The sequence below is a fragment of the Channa argus genome, chromosome 1 (genome assembly GCF_033026475.1).
Source record: "Channa argus isolate prfri chromosome 1, Channa argus male v1.0, whole genome shotgun sequence".
NCBI lineage: Eukaryota > Metazoa > Chordata > Actinopteri > Anabantiformes > Channidae > Channa > Channa argus.
In genome coordinates this window covers 16,947,887-16,962,128 of record NC_090197.1, presented here as the reverse complement: position 1 = coordinate 16,962,128, position 14,242 = coordinate 16,947,887, and the positions used below count along the sequence as shown (strand labels likewise).

Sequence of the window (14,242 nt, the reverse complement as noted above, 5' to 3'; positions counted from 1 at the left end):
CACGGCTGATTGGATAAAATGTAGCAATTGAAAGGAGACATCTATCTCTGCTAAGATGGCTGCACTGTGCTTGTTAAAAAATCTTGTCAAAATAGGTCTTATTTTACAGTTAATCTCAATTGTGAAGGTGTGTTTAATGAAAGTGGGATGCACTTGATCTTCATTATCACCTTCTTAACACATCAGAATTCTTCTCTTGCAAATGTGTTAACACATTTCCATTAGTTTCACACATTTCATACATACTTTTTCAAAACAGTTAACAAGCATGTCATTCAGTGACCCAAAACTTTGTTGTATTCACTTTGTAAAAAAAAAGGAAAATACATCGTCTCAGCTGATAGAAATGACTTGCAAAAATCTGAATCTCCAATGCATTTGTGTGCAACCCCCTGTGCAAATTATTAAATCAGCAATCAGCCCTTATTCCCCTATAAAAGATGCCAAATCTGTGTTGCTGTTTGCAAGCATGGACTGAAGATCCCAAAGGCACTTAATGAGAGTTAGAGGCCATGGCAGAAGGGCCCAAAGAAGAGGTGGTTTGCATGCGTAGCAGAGGAGTTGTAAGAAACGCTCAAGCTTCAAATGAAATTCGGGCAACAGCTATTGACCATGTTATTAATCATGGTTTGTCCTTTGGAATTCACAGACTACTACATGCTTGTGGCAGAAGAATGAGTTTTAGTGTACAGCCTGCCATGGTAGATCTGAAACAAAGCAATCAAAATGTGGGAAATCCAGACAGCAGTAATTGGAGATCAGGGAGCATTTGGAAATATCAACAATGTGAGTTTGGCTACTATTGATCGAGTCCTTAGGAGAAACCAAACTGGTATGAGGAAGCTGTACAGAGTTCTCAATCAATGATTTTGGGTGAAATTTGTTATTTTTTCATAGAAAGAATACATTTCAAATTTTTTGCCATATTGAATGTTCAAATGTATCTAGTATTGAGGTTTACTGTAGGTCTTGTGTGTCAATGACACTTCATAAGCATACAAACAGCTACACATGAGAATAATTAGGTAAACTTTCTTGGAGAAAATCTTTTTACAATATTTCAACAGGCCATCTAAAAAAGTGCAGATGCAGAGGGAAGCATGGTTTGTTATCACCTTGGCTGCATAACTGCATTTTGCATTTTGTTGCCTATTGTAGTGTAGTGACTGATTGAAAGAGTGTAAAAGTTTAGTGTTGTTTGAGGGAAAATTAGCTTTTGTTGCATGTTGTTAATGTTCGTTAGTGTAAAAGCAATTTGCAAACAAAATGTGTTATTTTGGGAAGTGAACTTGTGTTTCAGCCTGCGTGATGACTGTTTTGAAAAATTGACTACAGAGTGGACTCAAGTGTCTAAGTGATGGAGAAAAATTGTAATATGAAATGCACTGCGGTCCAGATAGTAACCTCATTGGGTTAGAACTGGTGACTACTGGATTAGACCAGGATCTGGAAACCCTGTAAAATCCAAGCATCTACTGGATATGCACACTACAAAACAGCAAAACAAGTGGCACTTTGAGTTTTCGGTTAGCATTTAATCACATTCTATCAACTGACAGACTGAACACAACAGCATCCATGGTTCACAAACATACCACACCAGCGGATTGCGACATGTACAGTATGTTTCCTACCTGCACTAGATTCCAGCCTTCCAAAGACTCTGCAATGATGGAGGTCACAGACGGGCAGACACCACCGAAGATCATCAGGTGTTTGGGACCGTAGCATATGGCATCAAAGAAAGCCCTCAGCCCCTTGGCATTGTCACACTGCAAACCCAGACAGAGTTGGTGAAGGTGGAGGTGAGAGCAGATCAAGAGGTAGACAGAGAGAAAGGAGGAAAGAGAGAAAGTGGACATTTTAATTAGCTGTTGTACAAACTGATCAAAGAAAAACATTAGAACCAATACATTTTAGAAGAGGATTGTGCAGAGGACTGTGCAAGAAAATGGAGGATGCACAGTAAGAAGAGTGAAGAAACTGAAGGTAAAGGTATAGAAATTTAATATCTAACATTAGAATTACAAGTCAATTTTGGACTAATGTTAACTACTGTTTGCAATGTGTTTTTTAAAGATTTTTTGGGGTGCATTTCTGTAATTATAAGATGGATCAAAGTTGGGAAACGAAGAGGAAACAGTTGAGAAAGATGGAGTATGACATGCAACAAAGGTCCTGAGCCCTATTTAAACCCACAATGCTGTAATTACCTTTAACCCTTCAGCTATCAGGCTTTTTTTCTAAACATTGCATAAGATTTTGCATAGCTTGATGATAGAAAACAAAGGCAATCGTTTTTACCTTTGGCTGACATCATGACACCATAGGCTATGCTGTTTGTGACATTTAAATAACATTTAATTTGGTGTGGCACATGATAGCGTGTATGTGGTTGTGTGTTATTGAAACCAACAAGTAAAACATTATTCGGAGGCTGCAAGAGTGGCCTGTGAGATCTGGTGTTGCAGAACACAGTCGTTTTACATCACTGTACCAACTGAAGAAAAAGATTGTGTGAAAAACGAGAAATGAGAGAAGAGAGGGGGAAAGAATTTGTGTAGGCTCCTATTGATTGGTACATGAGCTGCCTAACTGGTTTTGCTGAGTCCCTGATTTCCACAGAATGATATTGCTATCAGCAGTAAACACTTCCCATCTCAGTCTTCTATTATTGCCACTCAATTCAGGATATGTTTCTGTCTTTGACTGACTGGCAGGTGGTTTGTGTGTTTGTGCTTTCGAACAGAGTCCATCTCATCTGGAGAGTCATTTGACCTTGTTTGCCATCAGAATGAGATTTCCCACTTAACAGCACAGTCCCTCCACAGGGCACATTGAAAAACTGAAACCACATATGGAGGAATCTCCTAACTTGACATACAGTATAGGACTATATGTTATGATCTGTTGGTAATTTCATTAAGGGGGTTGCAGGTGTCATGGCTACAGGTTTGAGACTAGTTTCTCATGTTCTTGTCTATTTTATTTTGTGATGGATGACTATATGAAACAAAGATACAGACAACTGCTCCTTGCAAATCACAGCATGTGCCTCCTTTCCACTGTTGTATTCACCCCTCCACAGTCAAATTTATTTTTGTACTAAGATTTAAATCAGACTACCTTTGTCTGAATGCCTTTTTATTTTGGAAGTGGAAAACCAATTAAAGTTGTGCAGCTACAGTACATTCATGCCAGTATGGAGAAATGTATGCTGTAATGGCAGTGAAAAACAGAAAGATTGTGGATATGTCTCCAGTGATTTAGGAGGTAGACGATGTGATTAGACACAGTGGGGAATCCTTATCCTGGTCACACAGCTGAATAAAACAGTAGGCTATTAACGAAGATAGATATTCCATTAGCATACTCTTATCATTCATTTCTCTCCAGCTGGCCATAACAAGGTGGGCTGGTAGGACTGTGACTCTCAACTGGTTACCATGCAACAGAAAAGAAATGTGGGCAACTAAACTTGCCAATGTGAGCACAGTAGAGGTTGGTCATATTGCAGGTTTAAGCTGATTTATTACAGAGAAGAGACAATGTAGTGTAGGTGGTAAAGAATGGTTATGTTTGTCTCTGCAGCAGTGGCAGCAAAGCTGTTTACTGAATTTGAACCCCTGCAGTACAACAGAAGATCTGCCCGTGTGTGTGCGTGTGCAAGCATGTCAATTTTAAACCAAGCTACAGCTCTTTCTGACTGCACTATCTAATCAGTTATACCCATATTTTTGGGTGCAACAAACCCTGATTTTGGAAACCTAGGTGTCAGACATCAAACCAGCTTAAGCTTGTAAACAATACCAGATCACCAAAATGCCTGATTGCTCTTCTGTTGATCGACAAATCAATTCATCAGCTAATCACTTCAGCTCTGGTCACACATGTCATTTTCGAAAATGAGTTTCAGTAAGTTATTAAAGACAACTACCCTTGGGACCCCAGCTGTTACATACAAAAAGGAAAAGCGGAAAATTGGAAAGCAAAAAAAAGTTTTTTTTTCTTTTTGTACTTTTGCCATCCACACAATCAGTTGTGACTGTTCACGGAGCCTTGGCCGGTGTGTTGTCATGCCAACAGTGTGACTATCAACAGTTTGTGCACTAGTTGAGGGAGTGAGGCCGCAGCAGGATCGGTGTAGCGATGGCTATTTTTAGCCTCTCATTAGCTAGCATAACCACTCAGACATTAATCAATACTGATTCAGCTATAGAGACGCTGTAAAGCTTAATGTCAGATAGACAAAGCAAAAAAAAGAGGAGAGAGAAGCAGCAGAATATAATGGGACACAAAGTATAAAGGGACATGAAGATGGTGAAGGTGATATTAGAAAAAGGGGAAGAAACAAGCAGCTGAATAGAGGGAGAAAAAGACAGGATGTATTAATGGATGTATTAGCCAGACATTAACTGTGCACATAATAAAGACGAGTCAACGAGTATATATAAACCTGCCCACCATTATAACGCCACAATGGTGTTATTCATGACAGTGAGGCTGATTAAGTGGCTCTCAATGATTTTTAGCAGATGAATAGTTTTCTGCAGATTTGTCTACACTCCATCAGCGAAGAAACAGCACAATTAAATATCAAATAAGAGTAATTTACATTGATTATATTTCCAATCTTTAGATAGCCTTGTGCTATTATAGTACAGTGCATGAGCCACTCTCCTCTCCTACCTTTTCTCTTTTTTACACTATTTTCTCTTTCATATTCTTATACAGTACTGAGCCATTTTTGTATTTTTTAATGATTCCCAAGTTCCCACTGACAGGTCTGAGTACAGGCTGTATCTTACATCCAAATTTTCCCTGAGAAAAACTGCTCTGAACGAGGAATAAAGAGAGACAAATACCACCATCCTGAAACAGAAATAACTTCTGAGGATGAAAAAAAAACTATACTGAGGAAGGTATAGCAGCACTTAACTCCCAAGCCAAGTAACAAGAAATACTACAGCACTTTATTTTCCTCTTCTCCAGTCTGAAATCTAATTCCTCGCATTCCTGGAGGCCATTTGGAGCAGATCGATGGGGTTAACGCCTGTAGTAATCTGTTTGACCACCTTGGGAGAAAGCCAAGGAAGGTGTGTGCGTGTGTGTGTGTATGAGGGATCTGGTTGGTGGGGTGAGGACTAATGATGGAGGACCTTAAGAAACTCAAAAGAAACCTACTGTAGCACTGTCCAACCCTGAAGATTTATTAATAAAAAATGTACTTGAGTTTATCCCTATATGTATATCCTGGCTGTTCACACACATGCAGAAATTTGACTCAAGCTTTATTCATTTGATTTAGAGATACTTGTTGTTATATTCAGACTTTATTAATGTTTTTATTTAGCTAAATGTCTCTGCCTTAGCTTGACATTTCAGTGCAGTGAATTTGCACCGCCACTCTTACTATTTAGAGGATATTAGCAATAGGACATCTGGCCAAGGAAGAGTTTATTTCAAATGCCGCTCAATCCATTGTTTCCTTTACTTTTCCCTCACTTTGACCTTTACACAAAGCTACTGAGGTTCATACTTATTGATTTATCATTACATGATGACATTAGCTGACTGTTATTGTGCTACTGATAAATCACACTCAATTAGGCTAAATGTGAGAAAAGAGCTGCCCTGGAATATTGCTGTTAAATGCAATTTGTGACCATTATCTTATGTTCCATGTGATAGCTTGCACATGTAACTCGTAATCAAATTTTGCTTAACAGCATACTGTATGAAATGAGCATACGTGACTATCTGCAACATATGTTTTTTTTGTCTTTTCAAAAATAATCAGGAGCCCTGCCATGTTTTGCTTAAGGAGAAAACAACTATAATATAAAATTTTACTTGAAGCCCACAACCCAAACCAAATCCCAATGTCTGGTGTCACATAATAAACATTTCAATGATTTCAAGTTGGTGGTATCAACTATAGGACAGCATAACTTGAGCCTTGTGCTTAATTTACAAGCTTCCGTGGGCTTTTGAACCAAATTCTTCATCTAACCACTGTTATATGTGAAATGATGCTTTAGAGACAACTGGAATGTGTTAATCTGTGCTCTCCATACATGCATGTGCAGTGGTGTTTGTGCATGCATGTGTGTCATATTGTGACATGAACAAGAGCTGATCAGAGCACCAGGCTGGAGTTAACCATGATGAAATGCCTTGTTAGTGCTGCAAACAGAGGCAGCTGCACCTGTCCCTTGTCTAATGGCATATTACTGCACCCAAATCAGTAACCTGAGGCCCAATGTGTATGTTTTTGTGTGTGTGTGTGTGTGTGTCTGTGTGTGTGTGTGGGTGTGGGTGAGTGCGTGTGGTGGGTGGTTGGGGAGGGGGATGGGAGGGGGGATGGAAGAGGGGCAAAAGTAAAAACAACAGAAAGACACAGGACAGAGGACCGCCTGACATGATGTCAGAAGCAATCCACTGTTCACACACTGCGTTAACTCAGGACAAGGCCTAAAGCACAGGTGATCACTGAAAACGAAACCAGCAGGAATCTAACCTCAGAAAGGGTGTCTTTATGGTTTAAGACTGGATGGAAGACTGTTTAAGCTGTCTCCTCATGTTAAATTAATGATATAATGTACCCATAGTTGTATATATGGGATAAAAGCCTCTATTATGTGTGAACATGATGTTTGCAATAGCAAATTCTGTTATAAACGTTCGTCCTTGACATTTGTTTAAGAATTATTTTTCATCTTTGGCCAGTAGATTCTACGGTAAAGCTTTAGATTACAGCCCATGACTTACAGAAAAAGCACAGTGAACTTACTGTGTACTAAAAAGTGCTGTGTCTCCACAAAACCTATGTACAGATACAGTATTTGTTGTTACTTGATAACAATGAGCAAACTTTGGAGAATACCGGGGTAACAATATGAGAATAAGAAAAATACCTACATGGTAAGTATTTTGTAGTTAAGGAATATTTATTGAATATTACATGATAGGGGCAAATATTTATGATGTAACTGCTTTGTAACTACAGATAAGAAGAGGGTAACAGGCTCCACTTTACATTACAGCCCTCATTTGTTGAACGTACTTTACAACAGCAGGTAACAAAGGGGTTATAAATGTATACATTTCTGACAAAATAAAAAGCAGTTCTGATTTTATTTTTATTGTTTCAAAGCTTGGAAAACCAATTTACATCAGTTAAACTTGTTAACATAAAGAACTTATTGATAGATAATTCAATATCATATTATAGTTGTGAAAGGTTTAAAGCAGGGCCTCTTACCCTCTTTTTTATCTGTAGTTACACAGTAGTTACAAAGTGACTAAAACAAATGAGGACTGTAATTTAAAGTGGAGCCACTTAGCCTCTCTGCATCATGTAATCTTTAATAAGTACCCCATAACTACGAAATACTTACTCTGGAGGTATTTTACTTCTTCTCCTCTTGTTACCACGTTACTCCCCTTACATTATTGTTATGAAGTAACAACAAATATTGGGCACTGTACTTACCCAAAGTCGCAGGCTGTAATCTAAAGCGTTACAGATTCTACTTACAATGCCTCATACACATTCATGAGAGGAATATTTATCTAGGATACCTTAAAACACCTTGAAAAAAGGGACAAATGGCAACGGAGAAATGGGAATTAACTTAGAATGAAGCAAATTATATTCTATATTATATATATTGTATGCTGCATATTATACCTATAAATGTTTGAAAATCAACAAATAATAACACTTTCAGGAGCTGCAAACCTTTTTCAGCTTAAATCTGTTCAACTGTATGAACTGCATATTTTTGCATCACAGCTCTGTCACTGCTAAAGTACCCTTTCAATGCATCTAACGGTAAACATGTGCTGTACACATCCATCCTGCAAGTGCGCAGCATACCTTCCCTGATGTTTTTGAGCAGAGCAGCAGCTGCAAAAAGCTGGTCTCTTCTAGCAGCTACATCTGCCTCTTGCATGCACTCCTCATTGAATTGCTTCCACATCTCCAAGCCAGGAGAGGAAATTTGAGCCAGGCTCAATCCAGCAATTGCTAAAACATATGCTTGGAATTATAAAGCCCTATAGAGTTAGCAGGGTGCAGCCAATAGGTCAGATCTAAAGGAGATTATCTATTTCCCCATGTATAAACCCAACTAATCCTCTAAACTCTGTCATGGCTGTCAATAACATCTAGTGTTGGAAGAAGAGGAACTAGAGGGGCCAGGAGTGTATGTGAAACAGTCTGCAGTAGTTCAGTAAACTTTTACGATTTGAATGTAAAGGCAATTTGTAACAGTATTATGTTCGATTATCCTAAAAGTGCATCAATAGCAATTTTATATAGAGGGCTCCTTCTGGTTCTCTGGGGTCATTCAGCTGTCAATTAAGGTCAACTTTCTCTACTGCTGACTAAAGTCCTTACAGAGCAGTCTCCTTTCTCTTGTTATCAATCTTATATGCAGAGACTTAAGATCTTAAGAATTCTACAGCTATTTGTTCCTCTTGAGTGAGCCCTGAGGCACCTGAGAGGTCTAAACATATCATCCATCATAACTTTTCTGTCTTTGTCTAAATGACCAGGAAGACATGGCAGGCAGGTAATTTGCAAACTAATAGAGATACTTGAAAACCATGACAAAAGGGAAAGAAAGGAAGAAGAGGTGAGGATGCAGTTGAATTGCATATGCAGCAAGCATCAAGGATCCTTGTGGTAACATTTAGACAGTGGGCCCCAGAGTATCCAAAGAGAGTACGCATTGATTGAGAGAGAGATTGGATGAAGTAAAATTGAAAGCAGTAAGGAGTGATGGACTTGTGTCCCCAAATTCCCTTCACCACTGCATGTCTTCAACACCGAGGAAAAAAACTGGGGAATGCACTACATGTCTAAGGAGAGAATGGCCTTAAAAATCTGCTGACCGACTAGGCAGCTCAATCAGACGAGTGTTTTCCCCTCTATCTCCTCCTCTCTCCCTGCAGTCTGGCTCTTGGTATTGCACTGTATCTTTGCTTTTCTAGAGAGCTCAGATGGTCACCAGGATATCCATGATGGTACAGTAGACGCGTCTTCTGAAGCGACAAATCTCTTTCTGTCTAGTTACTTGGCCCACACTACCCCCCACCCCTTACCACACACACACACACACACACATAAATGTTCCCCTCCATGTACATGCTTATTCTCATACATAAACTTGATAAATTAACATCCTTTAGCAAATGTGAGCCGAAACACAATCATAAACAAATACACATTACCACAGGCATTGGCACAGTCACGAATCCAAGATAAGCTCAAATTGGCCAGTGGAACAAAAATCACAGCGAACACATTGCACCTTTATTAGCAATCTGTGCTGTGCAGGAAGCAGACACTGTGTTAAGCCTATTACAGGTTGTTGTGCCTTTGACAGGGCCTGACAACAGCTGGAACATGCTGCACTAAGCAGTGAGGGGGACAGACCAAAGTGTAATCCCACTGAAATGAGCCAATTGGTCCCTAAGGAGACACTAGGTGGAGGGAACATTGGAGGGAAGAGTGGACGGAGGGTGAGGGATGGGTAGGGGGGAGCAAAAATGCTATTTTATTTTCAAATTATTATTCGGACTGACATATTGTTAGTTTCAGCTATTTTCTATTTAGAGTGCTCTATTTAAGAGTGGTTATTTTTGTTAAACAATCAGGTGCAAATGAATTGCATGTTACAGTCAGTGTACATTCATGGTCCAACTGATAACTGGAGCTTGACTAAACCTATACCTGCCTAGTAGAATTGGAACTCAAGGGTCCAATAAATATTGTGCATTTTTTACTCAAAGTAAAGTAAGTAGTTATTAGAGACCAGAGATGGTGCAAATGATACCGATTGGTTGGGAGGGGATGTGCAAAGAGTGGGAAGAAGAAGAGTCCAATCTGTCCTATGGATACATTCAGTGTGAAAGAAGAAATACAACGAGGTATAAAAACTAAGATGATTGTGGTTAAGAGTGCAGAAGTCAGTTTGCTGGCGTGCAGGTGTCTAAGGTTACTGCAGAGGGAGAAGGGGAGAGACTAGCCTTCTGGACTTGGAGAGTCATGATATCTGCTACAAAATAAATCGACTCCATTTTGATTCAAGGCATTCCTCATGCTTTTTTTTTTGTAACACTGACAGCACAAGCCTGAACAAACCCAAAATGAAAAATTGCTACACTTTAAGACACTTGTTAGATTATGTTCAAGTTTTTGACAAGTGAACCAGCCAAACACCTGGATAATAAGAGAGCACATAAAATCTTTCTCCTGTCAACTGTAGAAATTAAAACTTTATGGACAAACCTCTGCCCCATTCTCATTCTCAGTCTTTATGAAAAATCTTTAAGCAACATTAACCAGCTGGGCCTATATAATGTATATCAGATACTGTAACTCCTGCTGTTTATCACTGACCTCTGCTTTTTAAGAATCAGATTTATGCCCGTGCTTCTTATAAGCCCTCTCCAGCCTGTTTGCCTCACATAGGAGTGGACACGATCAGTCATATCCAGGTTAGGAAGGAGGAGAGATATAAAACAATTTTATATTGCAGTTGAAACATACACAAATTACACCATAATAGCCTGCATCAAGTCAGTTGCCCAATAGAGCAGGGTCTGAGTGGCACGGAAAGATGTGTTTTAGGGAGCAAACAGGAGCCACGTGTGTGCTTGCAGGGTGCTGCTTTGTGTCTGTCATTTTTATTGATGTTGCTGCTGCTTGTGCAGTTATTTGGTCTGTATGTACTGTCTGTGGAACCAGAAACATAACAAAATACAAAATCAGACAGAGTTTGAATCATGGTAGTCTGCAATCTATTTCAAGCGGACGATCAACATTTTACAGAATGTACTCATTTGATTCCTTGCCGAGATTTTGATGAGGAGATCAATACAGCTTTTATTAAATAAATTTAAATAAAAGGTAACAAAAATCTACCTACCGAGTACTTCTGAAGCTCAGAAACAACCACTTATATCTTACTTGTGAGAAAATAGTGAAAATAGTAATTTCTCAATCGACCATGACATTATGTTTTGAATAATGTCTTCTCTGTGGTCTTGCTGCTAATTTCTTTTTTTAACATGTTGATACTCAGTGTTTCAAGTTGCACATTAAATCCATTTTTGTGCATGGCAAATGGGGTTGAAAATCTCTACAAAGCTGACTCACAATATACAGATTTACAAAACGGAAGACAATCAAAACAGCAGAGCCCACAATAAACCGACATTTACTGTCAAGTATGAGTTCACTTCTTAAAAAAAGATGGATCCTGTATTTCGCACGATGCAACTTGTAGTGTAGTGTCATTCATTAGACACACATTTCAACATCAGTTTCTCCTCTTACCCTGTTTTAAATGCACATTTACAAATTTACAACCCACGCTGAGATAACCGTGCTGACATCTCACCTGACGAAACACATCGAACACAGCTTCGAAACAGAATTATTTCTCTGAAGCTTAAAGAAGGATGATGGATGGACACAGTTAAAGGAAAACAGAAGACAATATGATCTTGATCACATACTTTGTTTTGCTGTGTCTTCACCTGTCCATAATTATAATGTAATGTTATAATTAATTTTTAATACTTAAGTTTGACATTCTGTGTCAGAAGGGCACTTTTCCCACTCCAGTTGTCAAACAAGTCACGTTTGCCATTGGATGTTAAGATGACATTGACAGGAGTCCTTTCTGCTATTGGTTATCTAATAATGGGCATTTAGAGAGTGGTAAAAGGCAGACACTGCAGTTGACATTTAGACAGGTCTGAAAGGACAAACATTGGCAGATTACTCATCGTTCTCTAAATGAGGAGGACCATCTATTGACATTTTTGCAACAAGGTAGAAAGGACTGTACCCTTTTTTTTAAACAGATTGGCATCTTGGAAGTACAGGAATTTTGAGGTGTGCAGCTGAATTAAAAAAACAGCATGTCATATTGAATTACAGAATACATGGAGGTGTGTGTGCGTGCGTGTGTGTGTGTGTACAGGATAGAGCAGAGCACAGTTCAGACTTTGCAGCCTAGGGATTTTTCTGTCCACACACATCAATCTTGTTGGAGTAGAATGCCACCTCCAAGGATTCCTGGCCTAGTCTCTGTTTGGTCTCAGGACCCCTCTTTTATTCCCCAAACCGCGCTTCGTCCCTCCCGCATCTTTGTCTTTTTCTACAGCATCATCTTTTTTCCTTCTCGCCCTTTCACACACAATCTGTCTTCCAGTTACTTGCACAGTGCTGTATCACTAACCTCTCTCTCTTTCTCTCCCATCACATCTTACCTCTCAGTCAGCCTTCTCTCTCTCTCTCTTCTCATGCCTCAGCACTAGAAGGTATACAGTATAGTTACTACGTGTCTGTTAGAATTGCATCATTAACAGGTCTCTGGATGTTAACATTGCTCTCTTTTACCCAGTTCAATTTATTTCTTAGTTGATCACTTGTGCATTTTAAAAGAAAAGGTTTTACAGAGTGGACAAGGCAAGAAAAGATGTACTGACATTGCCATTACTGTATCAAACAGACAATGGCATAAGTGCAAACTAGCTGCTGAAGGTACTGTATGAAGATGGGCAAATGTAAAAATATAGTGCTAAAGCCTAGGATGCAGAATGAGAAGTATGATCTATTTAACCAAGCTTGAGGCTATTCCAGCAGTGTCTACAAATAATTATCAATCACTAGGAGCCAGAAGAACACTACACACAAATGGATGGACATGTGCACATACAAACACCATCCAACCAGGCGGTCAGTCTTGTCTCACTATAGCTAATTTCTGGGCCAAATAAACACTTCACTTGAAGGAATTGATGGTGGATACTTGATGTTTCTAATGAATCATCTATTGACTACCCTGGATTGAGGTGACTGTAAAGACAGAGGAGCAGTAAGAAAGGCTCTCTCCCTACTTTGACTCTTGTTTTGTTTCACCCTACAGGACGGAATTTGACTGCTCGAGCAATCAGACAATACGGTCTCATTTGAGCAGCTGAAGTTCAACACTGTGTTGCCATAGCTACCGGGAAAGAGAGAGGGGTAATGGAAGAGGAGTAAAGAGGGAGGAAAGGAGGGGTGAGACAGCACAGGAAAATTAATTTGTGTACAAGGCCATGTCACAAAGAAAATTGCATTTTTCCGTTAGACGGGAACAGAGGGTGAAGCCATTGCTAGTCCAGGTTTTGTGTGGATAAAAGTAATTGTGGATGTCGTTGTGTGTGTCCACACACTTGTCTATAAGCATAAGTATAATGCTTTCCCAGTGGATTGTAGGCAAAAATGTTGCAGGATGTCGGAGGACTCTTTTCAATTTAAATACAATAGCATAATAGGCTTAAAATAAGGTGCAGACAACACAGCAGGTTATACATACTAATACAAAGTACAAAAAAATGAAGGAAAATAAATACTTATTTGTTGTTTGTGTGTGTGTGTGTGCGCGTGTGTGTGTGTGCGTGTGTGTGTGATGTCTATCACTCACCAACAAGCAAAAAAAAGAGCATGTGCAAAAGTTCACTTTGCATGCATTTTTCTGACACGAACAAACAGAGAGAGAGAAATATTTTTCTTTTTGTGGCATGACAAGTCGTCTGAATTCCACGGCTCTCTAAGTAGGTCATGCAGCCTTTTCAGAGTTCCACTCCTCCCCACGCTGCATCAAAAATGCATAAATCCCTGCACATTCTCCCTGGTAGCAGCTTCCCAGGCCGGCTAAAGCACATCTTTAATGATTCTAATCCCATCAATGGTGGTTCTGCTGGTAAGTAAGCACAACATGGGATAAAAATGCCTTTTCTGGCAGTTACAGTCAGGACTGCTCCTCGTGTGTGGGGATGTTCATGAAGTTAAAATGTAGCAATCCTCTTAGTGAATAGGTACTTGTGTTGATGGAGGGGGTGGGGTTCATTGAAAACACACAGATTTGTTTGGCTTGAGTTTGGTTAAAATAACATAATCTATGCCTTTCGTTTCCATCAGCAAAGCCATAGGCTAGTTGGAGATGCTATCTCCAAATTACTTCCACCGTCTGGTGAGTGGAATGGGGGTGGCACAAAAAGAGGTGAGATAAGCTCTGGCATGCATCTTTACAATGGAGGACCAATTGGAAGATGGTGCCTTTAAAACCATGTGGGGATTCATGTTCACAGGATCTTCTGTGAGAGCTGTTGTGTGGTATATTTTAATTTTTGCCGAATATGTGTATATGTGTATACTGTATGTAAATCTATTTTT

General features: G+C 39.4%; 1 protein-coding gene across 1 annotated transcript in view; it reads right to left on the bottom strand.

Annotated features, from left to right (window-relative positions):
* Positions 1-14,242, bottom strand: part of gabbr2 (gamma-aminobutyric acid (GABA) B receptor, 2) — a 167,597-nt gene that overhangs the window by 120,308 nt on the left and 33,047 nt on the right. The window contains exon 2 of the mRNA XM_067503008.1: positions 1,635-1,772. Within this exon, the coding sequence (XP_067359109.1) occupies positions 1,635-1,772 (138 nt within the window). The remainder of the gene's footprint in view (positions 1-1,634; positions 1,773-14,242) is intronic.